The sequence below is a fragment of the Leptonychotes weddellii genome, chromosome 10 (assembly GCF_054177405.1).
Source record: "Leptonychotes weddellii isolate Sample4059 chromosome 10, ASM5417740v2, whole genome shotgun sequence".
Classification (NCBI taxonomy): Eukaryota; Metazoa; Chordata; class Mammalia; order Carnivora; family Phocidae; genus Leptonychotes; species Leptonychotes weddellii.
The window spans coordinates 78,005,371-78,023,260 of NC_138378.1; the positions used below are offsets into that span (position 1 = coordinate 78,005,371).

A 17,890-nucleotide genomic window follows, 5' to 3' on the forward strand; every position below is an offset into this window, starting at 1 on the left:
GCGCCTGGGTGGCTCAGTTGGTTAAGCGACTGCCTTCGGCTCAGGTCATGATCCTGGAGTCCCGGGATCGAGTCCCGCATCGGGCTCCCTGCTCGGCAGGGAGTCTGCTTCTCCCTCTGACCCTCCTCCCTCTCATGCTCTCTGTCTCTCATTCTCTCTCTCAAATAAATAAATAAAATCTTAAAAAAAAAAAAAAAAATCTCAAAAAAAAAAAATTAAAAAAAAAGAACATTAAATCTTGGGGGCGCCTGGGTGGCTCAGTTGGTTAAGAATCCGACTCTTGATTTCGGCTCAGGTCATGATCTCAAGGTCCTGGGATGGAGCTCCTCATCAGGCTCCATGCTCAGTGTGGAGTCTGCTTCTCCCTCTCCCTCTGCCCCTCCTCCCCCCACTTCTAAAATAAACAAATAAAATCTTTAAAAAAAGAGAGAGAGAGAACGTGAATTCTTGGTCAGGGAAAAGATCTATAATGGACCGTGACCATGACCACCACCACCCATTTCTTCCTTACTCCTTTTATTAAGGTCCAAATTGCATGGGGGTGCGGGCCTTTGGAGAGAGGGGCAGATTGAGTGTTTGGTCCCGATTCTTCACTCCTCCCTGCATTCATGCCCTTGCCATGGGAAGAATGTATTTCCATGCTCTGGGCGTTGCGTGGCTATACATCATGCTGTGGCCAGGTGCCTGTGGGACGAGGTGGCAGGATGCCAGCTCAGAGCCCAGGCCCCAGAGGGCACACGCGTCTCTGCTGGCCGTCTTGTGCGTCTAACATGGCCTTGAGGAGACACGCCCTGACTAGTGTCCTTGTCCAAGGAGGGGGGGAGGCACGGGAAGCATAGCACAGCCTGCGGTGGCTGACTCTCAGTTGACCCCAGACCTGCAAGGAGAAGCAGGACTGCCTCTGTCAAGCACAGTGAAGACCACCTGAACCCCAGGTAATCACAGACCCCCAAGACTAAATGCTTATGGTTGCCACGGCAATGCTGTGGATGTTTGTTACACAGCACTGTCTTGGCAATAGCTGTTTAATACAGGGGTTGCCATATATGAAGAGTGACTCTGCTGTGCTTTGTGGTCCAAAATTCTGTACCATCACTAGTGCACTTGAACTATGGCTTCACTAGTGATGTTGGTTCCAGAGCAGCCTAGCTTATCATTCCATCTGGTGACCAACAGCCCAACTCTGGGGCTGCCCCGGCCAGTCCAGGAAGAAGGGCACTTTGTGCCCGAGCCTCATCTCAGGACAGAATCCAGAATGGGGCCAATGGCACCCATATGGCAACTGGCCCACAAGAAAAATCACATCTTTCCTTCGGGACCCCTCCTTCGGAGTATTCTAACCCTTGCAGAGAGATAAGATCTCGATCGGGGAGATGGGCACCACCAAATACCCTGAGCCGCTTGGCCGGAGGTGGGCCGTGAACAGCAGAAGATGAAGATAGGGGAGCAAGGCTGCTGGTCACAATCCTATGTCCTATGATACTGGGGCTCAGAAAGAGAGAACTGAGCAGCCCCCACTTCCTTGGCAGCCGCCCATGCAAAACTGATTCGAGGGATAGGAGAAAGATGTTTTAAAAGTACAGAAAATCCAGAGAGGAAACAGTGTGTGTCAAAACAATGGGGTGCTGAAATCCAAGTCAGGGGATGAGTACAGAGTACAGCACAGGGTCCAGCAACTGTCCCTGTCCCCTCCACCCCACCTCTACGTGGCTAATCCCTCCTCATCCTCCAGGTTTCAGCTTAGTTGTCATTTCCTCCAGGAAGCGCTCCCTGGCCCTCAAGATGAGTTAGGTCCCCTGTCCCACGCTCCCCCAGCACCCTGCCTGCCTTCTTTGCAGTATTCATCTCAGTAGTACAAATCTGCTGAAAGTCTTTCCCGAGAGCTTCCAGAAGCTTCGGAGGGGTGAGAACCTCAGCGTTCACTTACCACATACCTGGGAGTCCTCACTGGTAAAGCGACACTCCCCTGGCTCATACCCACTTCCTGCATACTGACTCACTCAATTCTAAAATGCTCCTCTTCATTTTTCAAAGACCTGCCAGGGGCCCAGGACTCAACAATTTGCCTGTTTTTTCCTTCTACTTTGTCTCCATCTTCTGATTTATGTGGCTAACGATCTGAAAAGTAACACTTCAGTGCATGAGGGGTGCTATTTAAAGGATCCCAACCAGCTAAAGAGAATATCTTTTGTCAAATAAATGTTTGTCTCTGACGGCTCGATTCTAGCTTAACTGAGCAACACCTCTTGTAGGGTATAAACCAGGCCCAACTGACTGGTGGCAGGTTACAATGGAGGTAGGCCAGGAAGAAAATTGTGACTGGTATTTAAATGTGTGAAAAAGCAGAGTCTGGGATGAGGAGGGTTGGGAGACACCAGGAAGGCTCTGGGACACAGCCAAATCCTCACTCGAAGTGAACCCTCTGTGGTCTACCCCTCCCCCTCCCCCGGAGACGAAGTGACCCACACCAGCACCTTCTGAGGTTTCTAAGTCCACGCACACACCTGCGGTGTTAAAACCCACAGGGTTCAGCGTATAGAATCCCAGCTGTGAATGTCCCAAGACAGGGATCTGGTTTGGATGTAACGCAGGGCCCCTGGACTCGCTGACGGGATGCTCTAGTCTGCCATCCTCGGTCTCCCAGCTGGATATGGGGGTTTGGGGCCTTGAGTTTCGACGGTTCAAAAATGACAGGGGGCAGGGAGAGGCGGACAGCAGTGTCACGGGGAGCTCAGAGCAGAGGAGAGAGGCACAAGAGCACCTGGGAGGAGCTCAGGCCCACAAGAGAAACCCAGTTCCTGGCATGTGAGACATTCTGGTAGCCAAGGGTGCAGGGTCCAGGCTGGCCCGTGGGGAAATGCAGACAGGATAGGACAGGGACCGCCACAGTGGCCCTGCCTCCCCCCAGCCACGTGTGCATGGAAGGGACAGCGCTGCACACCACTTAGTGGAAACCTGGGAACAGAACTGCCAGTTACAAGCAACCACGGTGGGCGGGGTTCTTTTGGGAAGGTACCCGAAGGAGAGGTGCCGTGAACCGCACTCGCCTTGGGAACAGCCTCGGTGCACTGGCTTAGCCACCATGCTTATGTATAAATTGGGATCTCTTTGCCACACACCAAAGGGGGAAAAGTTCCCATCTTCAAATGCTAAGCTTAAAATAAGACACTACATGGGTGCCAGTGGATCTGTGAAATCTGCTGACTAAACTGGCACCAGCCTCTGGGAGAAAACCAGCTCGTTTCTCCTGAGCTCTGGAGAGTGAGCAGGGTGGGGGCGGGGTTACTCTTAGGCAAGGCGGGAACCACACGGGGGTCGAGCCGGGGATGCTCACCTAGGCAGGAAGCAGGGATGTTGTTTCCAGAAGCATCTCAGTTGAGGCATCTGCCAGATTTAATCACCCCTTCCCTTCATCACTCAGGGACCCAGTTCCTAGCACATTCGCCAGCACCCCATTTCTATTTTGGTAAGCACTTTAGTGGCTTCTGCATGTATATATTTCTTACGCACTCTATCACACCAGGGGCTTCCCTAAGGTGTGGACTGGAACCTTCAGTCCCCTTCAGACCAGGCCTTTGCTGAGATATTCAGTGCCACCAGGTGACGGTGGGGGCCCTAGGGGAGCTGATGTGGCCAGTGGGAGCCAGCCTCTGGTAGAAGGACTAGAACAGCCACAGTGCTCCTTCCATGCGAGGCCAGGCCATGGCCCAGGAAGGAATGGGACCATGAGCGCTCTGATTGCTTATCTCGTCAAAGTGCCAAGATAGAAGGCCACCAGTTCTCTTCGTCCAATGACTCCTTGCAGGCCCTGGCCTCTGGGCCAGCTATTCTGAATCCTGGAATATGAATATTTGGGACTAGGAAGTGGGGTTAGGTGAGCATTGTCATTTTGGCTCCAGCCGCCACTGAGACCTGCTGGGAGATGCCCCAGCTCATGCTGCCCATTGTTCTCAGTCAAGTGTTCATACAGGATCTCAGGGCCAGGGCACCCTATTCTCATACCCTACACATTTATTCACAGAGGGATGCTTGCTCCAGGCTGGGAGAGGATTGGTGCTCAGAAGACATTCACAGCATCTGCTTCAGCAGTAAACCCCTGAACCACACAAGAGTGGACAGCACCCAAGTTCCCAGGATGCCTGCAAGGCTCTAGTGACCTTGGAATAACTGACTCGTCTTGGGTAGGAAGAAGCGAGTAGAAAATGATGGGGTGTCATAAAAAAAAAAAAATAACACCTTGTGAACCAGAGACAGTGCTGGTGTCCCTTGGGTTAGCTACTTCATCCCAGTTAATGGCAGCCATTAATTGTATAAGTAAGGGTCCACTGGGCCTCTTATGGGGAAATGAGCCCCAAATTCAACTTCTCTGGTTTGGTAAAGAGATGATATTGTTAAGTGATGTATCTTTCTTTCTCAAGTGTTGATGGAACATTTATTAAAATTATTACGGCAGATTCTTTTTGCCTACGTATCAACCCATTAAAATTATTATGGCACATTCTTTTTGCCTACATATCAACCATTCTTCCCTTCTTTCTTAGTAACAGAATCCCTATAGTTGGGGGATTCTACATGAAATGTAAACAGAACTGTTGTGTGAGACTTTGAAGAAGTCTCCTTAAAGGGAACTGACCCACTGGGAAGTACATCCTTTTACTCCTCCCATCTTTCTCCTCCCTGTAATATAGATGTGATGGCTGGAACTCTGACAACCATACTGGGTTATGAGGTGATTTTGATGACAGAAGCCAACACTGAGAATGGTGTAGAAAAATGGAAGTCTAGGTTCCTGGTAGCATTATGGGGATCCACCTACCTCTAAACTTCTTTGACATAAGCGAGTTATAAATTATTTTATTTAAGCCAGTGTTATTTTGAACTTTTTAATATGCAGATGGCCCTAATCCCAACTGGTCTAATCGTATAGTATGCTACAAAGAAAACCAAGATACATCTCAAATTGTACAGGTCATAACAAAATACAACAAAGTAAAAAATAATGACAAAAGAATACATTTTAAAGAGGCCAATCACTTGTGATTAAAAATGTGTTCTTCTGGGGGCACCTGGGTGGCTCCGTCAGTTAAGCGTCTGACTCCTGATTTTGGCTCAGGTCATGATCTCAGGGTCGTGAGATCGAGCCCCATGTCAGGTTCTGCGCTCAGCATGGAGTCTGATTGAGATTTTCTCTCTTCCTCTCCCTCTGCCCCTCCCCACCACTCTCGCTCTCTCTCTAAATAAATAAATAAAATCTTTTAAAAAATAAAATAAAATGAAATGTGTTCTTCTGACTATCTAATTGATTAAAGATGATTCGAAACTATAATTTCAAACTCATTTGGAAAATAAAAACATAGATCACCCTATACGACCACATATTAGATACAGCCAGGTATTAGATATACTCAGAAGCAAATTCACAGCCCTAAGCACTTTTTTTTTTTAAAGATTTTTTAAATTTATTTGACAGAGAGAGACACAGCGAGAGAGGGAACACAAGCAGCGGGGAGTGGGAGAGGGAGAAGCAGGCTCCCCTCTGAGCAGGGAGCCCCATGCGGGGCTCAATCCCAGGACCCTGGGATCATGACCTGAGCCGAAGGCAGATGCTTAACAACTGAGCCACCCATGCACCCTGCTCTAAGCATTTTTATTAGAAAGAAAGAATGAGAATAAATATTCAAGGTAAAAAGCAAAAAAAAACACACCAAAACAACAACAAAAAACCCCACAAACACACCAAAGAGGAAAAAAACGGATATTATAAAAACAAAAGCAGAAATGAATAAATTAGAAAATGGAAGCAGAAGAATTGATAAATGCATCCAAGAGCTGATTCCTGGACATGACTCTCATAAATCTGTTTATTTTAATAAAGGAGATGAAGGTGAAAAGGGGGAACAGGACTCAAACCCAACCCAAGGCAAGGTCATTATATATTTTTTAAAGATTTTCTTTATTTATTTTATTTTATTTTTTCAAAGATTTTATTTATTTGTCAGAGAGAGCGTGCACAAACACGGGGAGCGGCAGGCAGAGGGAGAAGCAGACACCCTGCTGCTCAAGGAGCCCAATGTGGAACTGGATCACAGGACCCTGGGATCCTGACCTGAGCTGAAGGCAGACAATTAACCGACTGAGCCACCCAGGCATCCCTTATATATTTATTTTAGAGAAAAAGAGAGAGAGCATGGGGAGCAGCAGAGGGAGAGAGAGAACCCCAAGCAAACTCTGAGCTGAGCTTGGAGTCCGACACAGGGCTCAATCTCAGGACCCTGAAATCATGACCGGAGCTGAAATCGAGAGTCAGACGCTCAACTGACTGAGCCACCCAGGTGCCCCGAAAAGATCATTATATTTTAAAACATCAATATTTAAAACTTTCCACAACAAAGACACCAAAGAGTGAAGGGGAAATAGCTGGGAGAAGAGATTTGCAATGTATATAATTCAAAGGATTATTATCCAAATATATAAAGAACTCTTACAAATCAATTAGGAAAATACAACTAATGGAAGAATGGACAAAGGATGTGAACAGGTAATTCACAGAAGAGGAAATATAAATGGTAAATAAATAGATGAAAAGAAGCACAATCTTTTTGGTATTCAGGGAAATAAAAACTAAAACCACAGTGAGATGCTACCTTTCTCCCATCAGGTTGGTGTACAAAAATATGTACCAAAAAAGTCTAAAAATATGAATACCAATGTTACTAAGGTGTAGTGAAATATAGCCTTCCTGAAAGGTAATTTGGCAATAGCTATCAAAAATGTAAATGGCCATAGCCATTTACACAGCAAATTCACTCTCTAGAATGGGCCTCTGAGCAGTCTTCATACTTGTACAAAAATAAGTTCACAAGGATTTGTCACACAAGCACTATTACTTCTAATAGCAAATAATCAGAAACAACTGAAATCCATCACTAGGGGAGAGAATACTACTCAGCAGGAAGAAACAAATGAATGAAGCCGATCTTTACGTAGGCAAACTGCTAAGTGTAATACGGTATTGTAGATAACTAAGTATACTGTTACATTTTTAATGGAAAAAATACAAAACAGAAAAGAATGTTTAAATGATTATTCCTATGTATGCAAATGCCTAGAAAAAAGCCTGAAAGTTCACATCAAAGTTCTAACAGAGATTACTTCTGGGAGCAGATTTAGGGTTGAGCTTTGTCAGGGGAATTTCTACGTTTTTTGTATTGTTTGAATTCTGAGCTGAGAGAACATATTCATGTATTACTTGTACAACTTTTAAAATATTCTTTAAAAAAGTCTTGGTGGTATTTTTGAATTCCAAAGAACATATTCATGTATTACTTGTATAATTTTATAAAATATACAGAGAAGATTTTTTTTTTTAATCCTGAGGATATTTCTGAACTCCAAAGATAAAGAGAAAAAAATACCAAAGGATCCCAAGGGGAGTGGGGGAGGTTTACCTACAAAGGAAAAGAGAATCAGGCCAACTATTGTTCATGTATGAGAGAGAAAAAAAAGACATTTCCAGATACGCAAGGACCCAAAAAGTATATTGCCCACACACTCTGAATATTATTCAAAGAAGTGCTCCAGCCAAACATAGAATACACACACACAGCCTAAATAATTGTGACGTTTCATACAGGTGTTAATTAAGCAAGGATTCAAAAAATCTGATGAAATTTCAAATTATTTCCAGAATCTTGGCAGGTGTGTATGGGTAAAATGGTAGCAGGTGGAGTAAAATGGTATGTTAAAAGTCTCTTCCTGGGGCACCCAGGTGGCTCAGTCAGTTAAGCATCCGGCTCAGGTCATGATCTCATGGGTTATGGGAATGCACCCTGAGTTGCACTCTGCACTCAGCGGGGAGTCTGCTTGAAGATTCTCTCCTTCCACCCCTCCCCCGACTCACATGCACACGCTCTCTCTATAATAAACAAATGACTCTTTTAAAAAAGTCTCTTCCTATATGGGGAGGGTTGAGAAGATCATATTTATTATTCAATTATTGATATTGATAGGGTAAATATAATGGAACCAGTATGTAAAATATTACAGATGAATAGTAATTAGAGAAAAGTAGGTGGTTTCCCTTTCCAAACTACTTAAGAAACCAAAGGACCACTGAAAAGATCATTCTAGCACAAATCAGGAAAAGAAGTGGAAACAACAGCAAAGCTTGGTAAACCAACCAACCAACCAACCAACCAAATGCTTGATGGCTGGGATAAGTGGTCACAATAACCAGCGGCAGAACAAATATGAATTTATTATTAAAATTAAAGACCTGTTTCTCGAACTGGGCGAAGAAGTAAAATTCAGCTATAGTTCGTCAGGAGTCATATAATACAAAACGACACAGAAATTAAATGTCACTCATTCAAAGGTGTAGGCAATGATTTACAAGGCAAATAAACAAAACGGGAATAGAAATATTGATATGAGATGAAGTAGAATTCAAGACAGTATTCACTGAAACAGGGATACTTTGTGCATGCGTGAGAGAGAGATGCTACCATTTGTCACCATCAACACTATTACAATACCACTGACTATATTCCCTATGCTGTACATTTTATTCCCATGACTTACTCATCCCATAACCGGAAGCCTGTATCTCCCACTCCCCTTCACCCCATTTTGTCCATTCCCCCACACCCCTTCCCTCTGGCTAATAATCAGTTTGTTCTCTGTATTTATAGGTCTGCTTCTGCTGTTTGATTATTCATTTGTTTTGGTTTTTTTTTTAGATTCCACATATACGTGAAATCATATGGTATTTGCTTTTCTCCGACTTATTTCACTTAGCATCATACTTTCTAGAAAGCATAATGTCTTTCTCTGTCTTATTTCACTTAGCATAATACTTTCTAATACTCTCAATATTGTCACAAATGACAGGATCTCATCCTTTCTATGGCTGAGTAATGTTCCATGGTATACATATATACCACATCTTCCTTACCCATTCATCTATGGATGGACACTTGAATTGCTCCCATATCTTGGCTATTGTAAATAATGCTGCAATAAACATAGGACTGCATGTATCTTTTTGAATTAGTGTTTTCATTTTCTTTGGGTAAATAGAATTCCTGGATCATATGGTAATTCTATTTTTAATTTTTTGAGGAACCTCCACACCGTTTTCTGCAGTGGCTGTACCAGTCTAAATTCCCACCAACAGTGCATGAGGGTTCCTTTTTCTCCACATCCTCGCCAACACTTGTTATTTCATCTTTTTGATTCTAGCCATTCTGACAGGTATGAGGTGATATCTCATTGTGGTTTTGATTTGTATTTCCCTGATGATGAGTGATGTTGAGCATCTTTTCACGTGTCTGTTGGCCATCTGCATGTCTTCTTTAGAAAAATGTCTATTCAGGTCCTCTGCCCATTTTTTAATTGGATTATTTGGTTTTTGGTGTTGAGTCATGTAAGCGCTTTATATATTTTGGATATTAACACCTTATCAGATGTATCATTTGCAAATATCTTCTCCCATTTGGCAGTTTTGTCAATTTTAGTTTTGTCGATTTCCTTCACTGTGCAGAAGCTTTTTATTTTGATGTAGTCCCAATAGTTTATTTTTGCTTGTTTCCCTTGTCTCAGGAGACATACCTAGAAAAATGTTGCTACTGTACCTTATAGTTTTAAGGGCTATTATAAATGCTATCTTTTTTTAAAAATATATCATATTCTAAATGTTTTTTATAAATTCATGGGCCTCCAACAAATTTTTTTTTTAAAGATTTTATTTATTTATTTGACAGAGAGAGACAGTGAGAGAGGGAACACAAGCAGGGGGAGTGGGAGAGGGAGAAGCAGGCTTCCCGCGGAGCAGGGAGCCTCCAACAATTTTTTTATACTGGTCTTACAACCAGACATCTTTTAAAAATAGTAGCTCCAATAGTTTGTCTATCCTCATGAATGATTTTTTCCCTCCTTTCCAATTCTGTTACTACTTATTTATTTTTTCATATCTTACTGTACTTGCTAGTCTTCCAGGAAAATGTTGGATATCAGGGATTCTTACCCTGTTCCAAACATTAAGAATTTACCTTTATCTGTTTCATCTTTAGGAATGGTGCTTGCTTGGGGTTGGGATTTTATTTTATTTTATTTTACAGATTTTATTTATTTATTTGACAGAGAGAGACACAGCGAGAGAGGGAGCACAAGCAGGGGGAGTGGGAGAGGGAGAAGCAGGCTTCCTGCAGAGCAGGGAGCCCGATGAGGGGCTCGATCCCAGGACCCTGGGATCATGACCTGAGCTGAAGGCAGACGTCCAACAACTGAGCCACCTAGGCGCCCTGGGATTTTATTTTTTTGATAGACCTCAATAAGTTAACAAAGTTCCCTTCTGAATCTAATCCACTTTTTTTTTAAAAAAAAGTCATAAATGGAGTTATGTTTCATTTTATCAAATGATTTTTCTAAATCAACCAAGATTATCACATTTCTCCTTCAATTTGTTAATGTGATGAACTATATTAATACATTCTCTATGTTACCATTCTTGGTAAAAATTATTTGGTGATGACATGTTTTAATGCATTGCTGGATTCAACTTGTTATTATTTCACTTAGACTTCTAGATGTAATTTCATAAGTGATATTAGCCTATAATTTTTCTTTCTTCCATTTACTTCTTGGTATTTGTCTCAAAGTGTCTCATGGATGAATTGGAGGACATTTCCTCTTTTTTATTCTCTTTTAGGAGTTAAGTGAAAATTGAGTTTGGTTATTCTTTTGAGAGTAGTCACCTGCAAGATTGTGGGAGTCTACTGGTGATGTTTTGTTTGTTTGTTCTTTGGTGCATATATTTTAAACGACTGATTTAATTTCTCTCTATTCATAGTCTATTCAAATTCTATATGTCCTCTTGGCAATCTCTGGGAAGCTATACTTCCTCAGAAATGTGTCCTGTTCTTCCAGGTCTTCAAATTTATTACCCCAGATTGTTCAATGTATTCTGATCTTTTAAACTTCTATTGTATCTATAGTTATTATACTTTTTATTCCTAATATGTGTATTTGCATCTTCTTTTTTCTTGCTCAGTGTTTCCAGAAATGTCTATTTAATTAGCCTTTCACAGAAGTTAGAAATTTACCCTCAAGATATATCTCTAACAGTATCAAAACAACATGCACAGGATTACCCATTCTGGCGTTCTTCATAATAGCAAAACAGTGGAAATAGTCTAAATGTCCACATGCAGGAAATTAGCTGAATAAATTATGATACTTCTACATAGTAGACTACCATATAGCTATTAAAAAGAAAGAATGAGGAAGACCTCTGTAAACTGACGGGCCATAATTTCCAGAATATGTCATTAAGTGGAAAAAAACATTGCGCAAAGAGTATATGTAGAATGCAACCTTTTGTATAAGAAAAAAGGGAAATACGTTTGTATTTGCTTATTTTTACAAAAAGAAATAAGAAAGATAAAATTGTTTACCTACAGAGGATGGGTGGGCAGGAGATAGAAGGGATAAGGAGGGGAATGGGATTTGTATCATGCCTTTTTTATATAGCTTTGACTTTTGAACGATGTTAATATTTTAAAAGTTTCAAAAAACAAGTCAATAAGAACGGGGAAACAACTAAAACTGAATGCCAACAATGACAAATAAACCTAACTGTGTATCAAACAAATAACAACTACACATTAATTCAAGTAACTTTTGAACACAATTCTCTGTATACTCTCAGTAGGATATATTCTAAGAACTTCAAAGAAATCTTGAGTTTCACTTAATACACTTATGGGGAGTAGGGTTGATGTAGTAATTCTGAAATTCTTTCATTCGTGTATAAGATTTGGTAAGAGAGTATGTATATGGTTGTTGGATTCTCATTCAGGGAGAAGGGAGATATAGATATGAAATGGGAGGAACGCAAGAACTCTAAGATGCTGGATTGGAATTATTGGCATGAATTCATCATTTTGAAGTTGTATCTCCTAGCTCTGAATGCTAAGAGGGCCTAGAAACAATGACTCTCTGGTAACAGTGAGCATACCTCGCATTCAGATCTTGGTATCCAAATACCATTCTCTGAACGGAATGAGAGCTCTTTGGAGAAATGCACGATTCCAGGACTGGGGCACGGAAACTACAAAATGAGTCTGGAATATCCATATATTGTGCCCAAAAGTTTTGAAGTTCTCCAAGAATACGGAGGACACATCAGATGGACAGAGAAACTGCTTTACAGGGTTCCTCTTCATCACATTTGGCACAATTTATATATCAAAATGAATAATAACAGAAGTAAATTGTTACTGAATACAAAAAATGCACTGACCATACTGATCATTTTAAAAACATTAAAGGGGGAGGCAGAAGGGGGAAAAACTCTTATTCACAGGAGGGGGCCCGCAAATAAATATAGAAGGAATGATATCTGTGAAATACATAGGAAACTTTGAGACTGGGTAATGACTCTGTTCCCAATCAGGTTTTCACTCATGGTTTTAGCATCTGCTGGTCACTCTCTTCTTTTTTTCAGTTTTAGGCTAATATGAAGAAAGCGACTATAAACATTTGTGAATGTATTCATTTCTCTTGAAGTAAGTGCCTAAAAGCACAGTTGCTGGCTCACACTGGATGTAAGTGCATGTTTCACTTTACAAGAGACCACATACCATGTCACACACACCCCATCCCGATCCCGGTTCTAGGATCACGCGCTGCCTTTCGTTGTTCTCTCTTTAACCTTGTGGTATCATCCAGGAGAAATGAGGGGAAACATCCTCTAAAGGACTTGTACAATCATGTTCAAAGCCACACTGTTTTTTGTGAACTCCAAACCAGAACCAGCCCAAATGTTCACCAAAAGTAGGATGGGTAAATAAATTTTGATACAGTTATAACAATGGGGATATGATGCAGTCAGCAATGAGAAAAGAACCAATTAATACTACATGCAACAATATGGATGAGTTTCACACATACAATTTTGAGTGAAAGAAGCCAGACCAAAACAGATACATCCTGATGATTCCATTTATATAAAATTCAGTAATAGGCCAAACTGGAACACAGCAAAGGAAGTCAGAAAAGTGATTCCCTATAGGACTGAGGCGTGCAGGAGAGGTTCCTGATATGCTGCTAATACTCTAAATCTACCTAAGTGTGCATTACTTGGATGTGCTTGCTTTGTGAAAACTTACCAGGCTGTACATTTATGATGAATGCGCCTTTCTGTACATTAGTTTTGTTCATATATATATATATATTTTTTTAAATATATATAAAAATAAATTTTAAAAAAAAGAGCCAACTTAACCCTGATGCCAAAACTAAGCAAAAAGAATAATGAATCCTTTCTGAGTTCATTTTAAACTTTAGGTTTCAGAAGGTGTGCTTATTTTCTGACTTCCTAAGCTTTTTGGGAAAACTTCCCTGTGACTAGCACGTCCTAGTGACAATACTCGGGATGGGAGCATACAGGGAGAAAGGCACTTCGAGGCTCCGTGTTGGGTGCACATCGGCCTGCACGTCTTTATGGAAAGAAATTTGACGATACACATCAAGAGAATTAAAAAGACTTATGCGCCACTTTATCTGATAATTCCCCTCCAGGAATGTATCCTAAATCAACATCTTAAATATTTATGAACAATGATGTAAAGTTATACACTAAAAAATGTTTTAGAAAAGAAAAACCTTTGAAGGTAATACTTACAATTGGCGTTCCAAAAGGAATGTAACCTGCGAGGGGAGAGAAGAGGGTCAGGTCTTCCAGTCCCACCCCACTCCACCCCATCCACCTCTCAACAGAGACAGTGGAAGAGACTTCCGGGTTTGGTCTTGTCAATGGCCCTGATGGGGCACCTCCACCCCCAGACCTTTTCCTGGCTCAGCCCTCCAGGATAGAAGGCTCCCCTGTGTCCCTCCACCACCCTCTCTCTGTCCCCCTTTAGCCAGACACTTCTCACTTGCCTCCAAAACTCAGAGGCCCATTGCTGAGGGCAGGGCTGCCCACTGCTGGGGGGCCACCATACTACACTCAGCGCTCGTCCCATGATTTCCTCCATGAGGTACGACGTCCCCAGCCCACACTCACGACACACACTACGCTGTCTTCACAGGCCCTGGAATGTCCTCCTTCTCTCACCTTGCCTTTCGAGCACACATCTTTACTTCCCCGGCATCATGACCGATTCTGGAAAGGGAACTCCCCACGCACTTGAGGTGTGTACCTCGACATGCCACCGGTCCTCTGTAACTTTCTCGTACCCTGGCTGGACATCCTCCGTAGGGCAGGAGAGAGCACCGTTCCCTCACTGCTCACGGCCCCGACACGGTGGGAGGCTCCCTCCACGGCCCCCACCCTGCTGTCAGTGGGCGGCCTTGTGTCCCTGACTCTTACGGCAGCCAGTCAGCCGGTGGTGGGACAGCGGACAACCACGCTTCTCTGAGCTCTCGAAAGCAAAGGGTCGTGTGCTGAGTGCGTGTAACTGTGCATGCACACGAGCCGTCATGTCACTCTAGCGCCCACGTCCCTCTGGAGACAGATCCAGGGTTTGCCTGGACAGTGACAAGAGAAGCCAGGCTCCAGGTGAGAGCCTGCTGTGGCCGCGTGCAGGGACTGGGAGCACCTACAGCCATGGGTACAAGCCGCTCCGGCCTTTGCGCCTGGCAGTTTCTCATGGCCAAGCAAGGAGGATCCCCGGGCACGAAGGCCTCAGTTGGCACAATGATGAACCATGGTTGTTTTTTCTCTCACCCACATGAGGTCAGGCTCTCTGGGGGTGGGCATCCTGACTGACCCAGCTGCGAACAGCCCCCGATAGAGACCCTTTCTCCCCTCCCCTGGGGACTTTCCAAGGCACCAGCCAGGAGCCCTCCACCCAGCCCTGCAAGAGTGCCCCGGGGCCCTGAGAAACGGCACGGGGGAGGCACCAGCACTCTGCCGTGTGACTCCGCACAAGGCCTGCAGCCTCTCAGAACTACAGGTGGGACACACGCACGGTGCGCGCAAGCGCTTTTCTAGGCTACTAAGCTCGTGCATACAGAGCTGTCCCTCCGGTGCCCACAGGGCGGGGACTTCCTGGGCCGCAGGGATCTTATGGCCACTCTCCCACCCCACCCCCTCTGCCACTGGTCTCCACAGAATGGGGATCCACCTTCCGTGTGGGCACTCGTGCAAATGCAGTGCATGCATTCTGGAGTAGAGGGGAGCCTGGGGCTTAAATGCCTTTAAGGGAACATGGTTTGGAAGGAAAGAGCACAGTGTGCACAGGTAGGTAAGGGAGGAGTGACTCACAGAAGGCAGGGCTTGCCGGAATCCGGGGTCACCCCTGAGGCTGCCGCTCAGTGAGTACTGTGTAACCGGGGTGGGAGCGCCACATTCCCCTGTGGAGGCCTCCGCCCCACCCCCACTGCTCAGGCAGAGAAAGCAGACAGGCACATTTTTTCTAAAGCCCCAGAGGTGATTCTGAGGCCTGGCCAGAGGTCTGTAAGGTCGAGCCAAGGTGAATATGCAGGTGCAAATGTGGCCACGTGTGTCACAGGTTCTGCCCTTCCTCAGCTCGCTACATCTGGATGCTCCCGGAGCTGTGACCATGGTAAGTACCCGGGGCTAGGCAGAATCAGAAGGGTCCCACGGGCTTACCTGACATTCTAAAGGGCATGAAGATCTTCTCATTGGTATCTGGGTGTAGAATAGCCTAGCAAGAGCAGGGAACAAGGCACAGGGTGACTGTGGGGAGCGGTGGGGGAGCAGACAGGGGGACGGGAGACGGAGGAAGGAGGGAAAGGAGAGCTCCCCCAGAAGGACTGGCCAGTCAATCCTTTCCCATCATTCAAGGCAAGAGAAAACCAAAACATGGGCCACCAACAGGGCTTTTCCTGACTCACACTTAAAGCTGAACGCAGGGGAGTGGGACTGAGTCTACCTTGCAGGTCCTCTGTCCCCCATGCCTAGTATTTAGTAGGCATGTAAGAAGGATTTTGTAGAAGGACCCCACAGGGAAGGAGTTCAGGGGCCCAGGGAAACGCAAGGGGCCTGAGCTCCGGCAGTCAGAAACTGAGGCCCCGGGTGTTAGGGAGGAAGGAAGGGCGAGGCAGTTGGGCTGGCAGCTGGGGGCTAATGGGAGGGGAAAGGCTGGGCAGCACAGCTGTGGATCCCCAGGACAGGGCAGGGCAAGGGAAGGAAACAAACCCAAAACTGAATTACCTGCTTGATTTTCTGTGCACTCCAGAGCTGCAAGGAAGGAAGGATGGGAGAGAGAAGAAAAAGAACAAAAAAAAGGAAAAGAAAAGAAAGGACAAAAATGAAAAGCATTTATCAATTGAAGGTCTCATAAGCCACATTTTTTAACCAAGAGACCCAGCTCCAAAGGGCATAAGAGGCTCAGGTTGTCCTGGTGCCCCCAGGCCTGGTAGCTTCCCTGGGACTGTGGCATCAGACATCCCAGGACAGCAGAACCAGGGGATCTCACGCAGACCATCCAAACCAGGGGTTCTCTATTCTGGCTACGCTGTAAAATTACTTGAAAAATTCTTCCAGCAATTTTCTAGTTAATTCTAAGGTTTCAATGAAGACACTTGAGTACGTCTCCTGGAATCACTAGAAGCAGCATAGCACGGATTTTTCAAAGCTGGACAGACTGCCTGGATTCCTGGCTTTGCCCCTCCTTCCTCTGAACCTCCATTTCCTCACTTGTAAAATGCGGGTAATAGCAGTGCCTCCACCATCGTGGAAGAGGTATAGGAAAGGTGCCTGGAGCAGCGCTGGGCACAGAGTAGGTGCTTGACCGCGGCTGACTGCTGTGGGTATTATGATCCCTATTGTTGTAGTTGTTATAAGAAGGTTACAAGGAGAAGAAAGTTGCTTTCAAATAAGCGGTGAGGTTTTCTCTCCAGCACAGTGTGGGAGACAGGCTGGACGGACAGAACCATTGCTAATTCCTTCAAATGGTATAAACACTGTATCTCATTGAGTCTAAGATATCAGCGATCCTAAGATGCACTATCATGTGCCACCGAGAAGGAAAACTTTAACATAATCCCAAGACCTCCATCCATTAAAAGACTCATCCCATTTGAGAGACATTAAAATGTGGTATAAGAGAAACTTTTAGAATCAAGAAAACATAGTGAATAAAAATGTACATGTGGGCAAAGCAAAGGCAGTGCGTTTTTAAAGGAGCAAGAAGGTATGAGGTGAGAGGGAGGAGGTGGCCAGCAGTTGATGTTAGTTTTACAACAGAACGGTTCAGTTATGCTTCAGTTTTGTGGCACTGTTGTCATCTGGAATATAAATTAAGCTGCAGAAGGCCACCAGGTAGCAGAAACAGAAGCATAGATTGAAGAATTCACATTTATGCATTTTACTCACATCAGAGTCCTTCAACCCTTAATTCACAGCCTAATTACCCTTATTTTAGATACATTTCAAACATATTTGATTGTTTGTGATTCCAGACCACGAAGACTGAAGTGGTCAATTTTTTAAAAATAATAATTATGGAAAAAGGGGACTGAAGGGAGAAAAACCAAATGCAGAATTGCTGTTGGCCAAAGAAGGTAAGTCAGAGCGTAACAGCAAAGAGGTAAAACAAAGTAACAAAAGGCCGATCCCCTTTGCTCAGAAAGTGCCTCCAATCCCAGCACCATCTTCGATGTGACCCCAGGCCCTGTGCAGACTCCTGACACCCCATATTTCCCACCCAGGATCAGAATCTCCTATGTCTAAGTCCAGCTCCTTGGAGGCAGGAGCTTGTCTTCCAAGGCTGTCACCCATCATCTCCCACAGTGCTGGGCACACAGAAAATCCAAGGCTATTCTAAAATTAAGATTTTATTTAAAAAAACCATGCAGGGCGCCTGGGTGGCTCAGTTGGTTAAGCAACTGCCTTTGGCTCAGGTCATGATCCTGGAGTCCC

At 44.3% G+C, this 17,890-nt stretch overlaps 1 protein-coding gene across 13 annotated transcripts in view; it reads right to left on the reverse strand.

Annotated features, from left to right (window-relative positions):
* SFXN5 (sideroflexin 5) overlaps window positions 1-17,890 on the reverse strand; it is a 109,374-nt gene that overhangs the window by 60,097 nt on the left and 31,387 nt on the right. For 11 of the 13 annotated variants that reach the window (XM_081833676.1, XM_081833688.1, XM_081833679.1 and 8 more), the window contains 3 exons: window positions 16,181-16,207; window positions 15,617-15,671; window positions 13,685-13,710 (listed from right to left, as the gene is read on the reverse strand). The exons of the other annotated variants lie outside the window; for them this stretch is intronic. In XM_081833676.1, coding sequence (XP_081689802.1) covers window positions 13,685-13,710; window positions 15,617-15,671; window positions 16,181-16,207 — 108 coding nt within the window. The remainder of the gene's footprint in view (window positions 1-13,684; window positions 13,711-15,616; window positions 15,672-16,180; window positions 16,208-17,890) is intronic. 13 annotated transcript variants of the gene reach the window in all.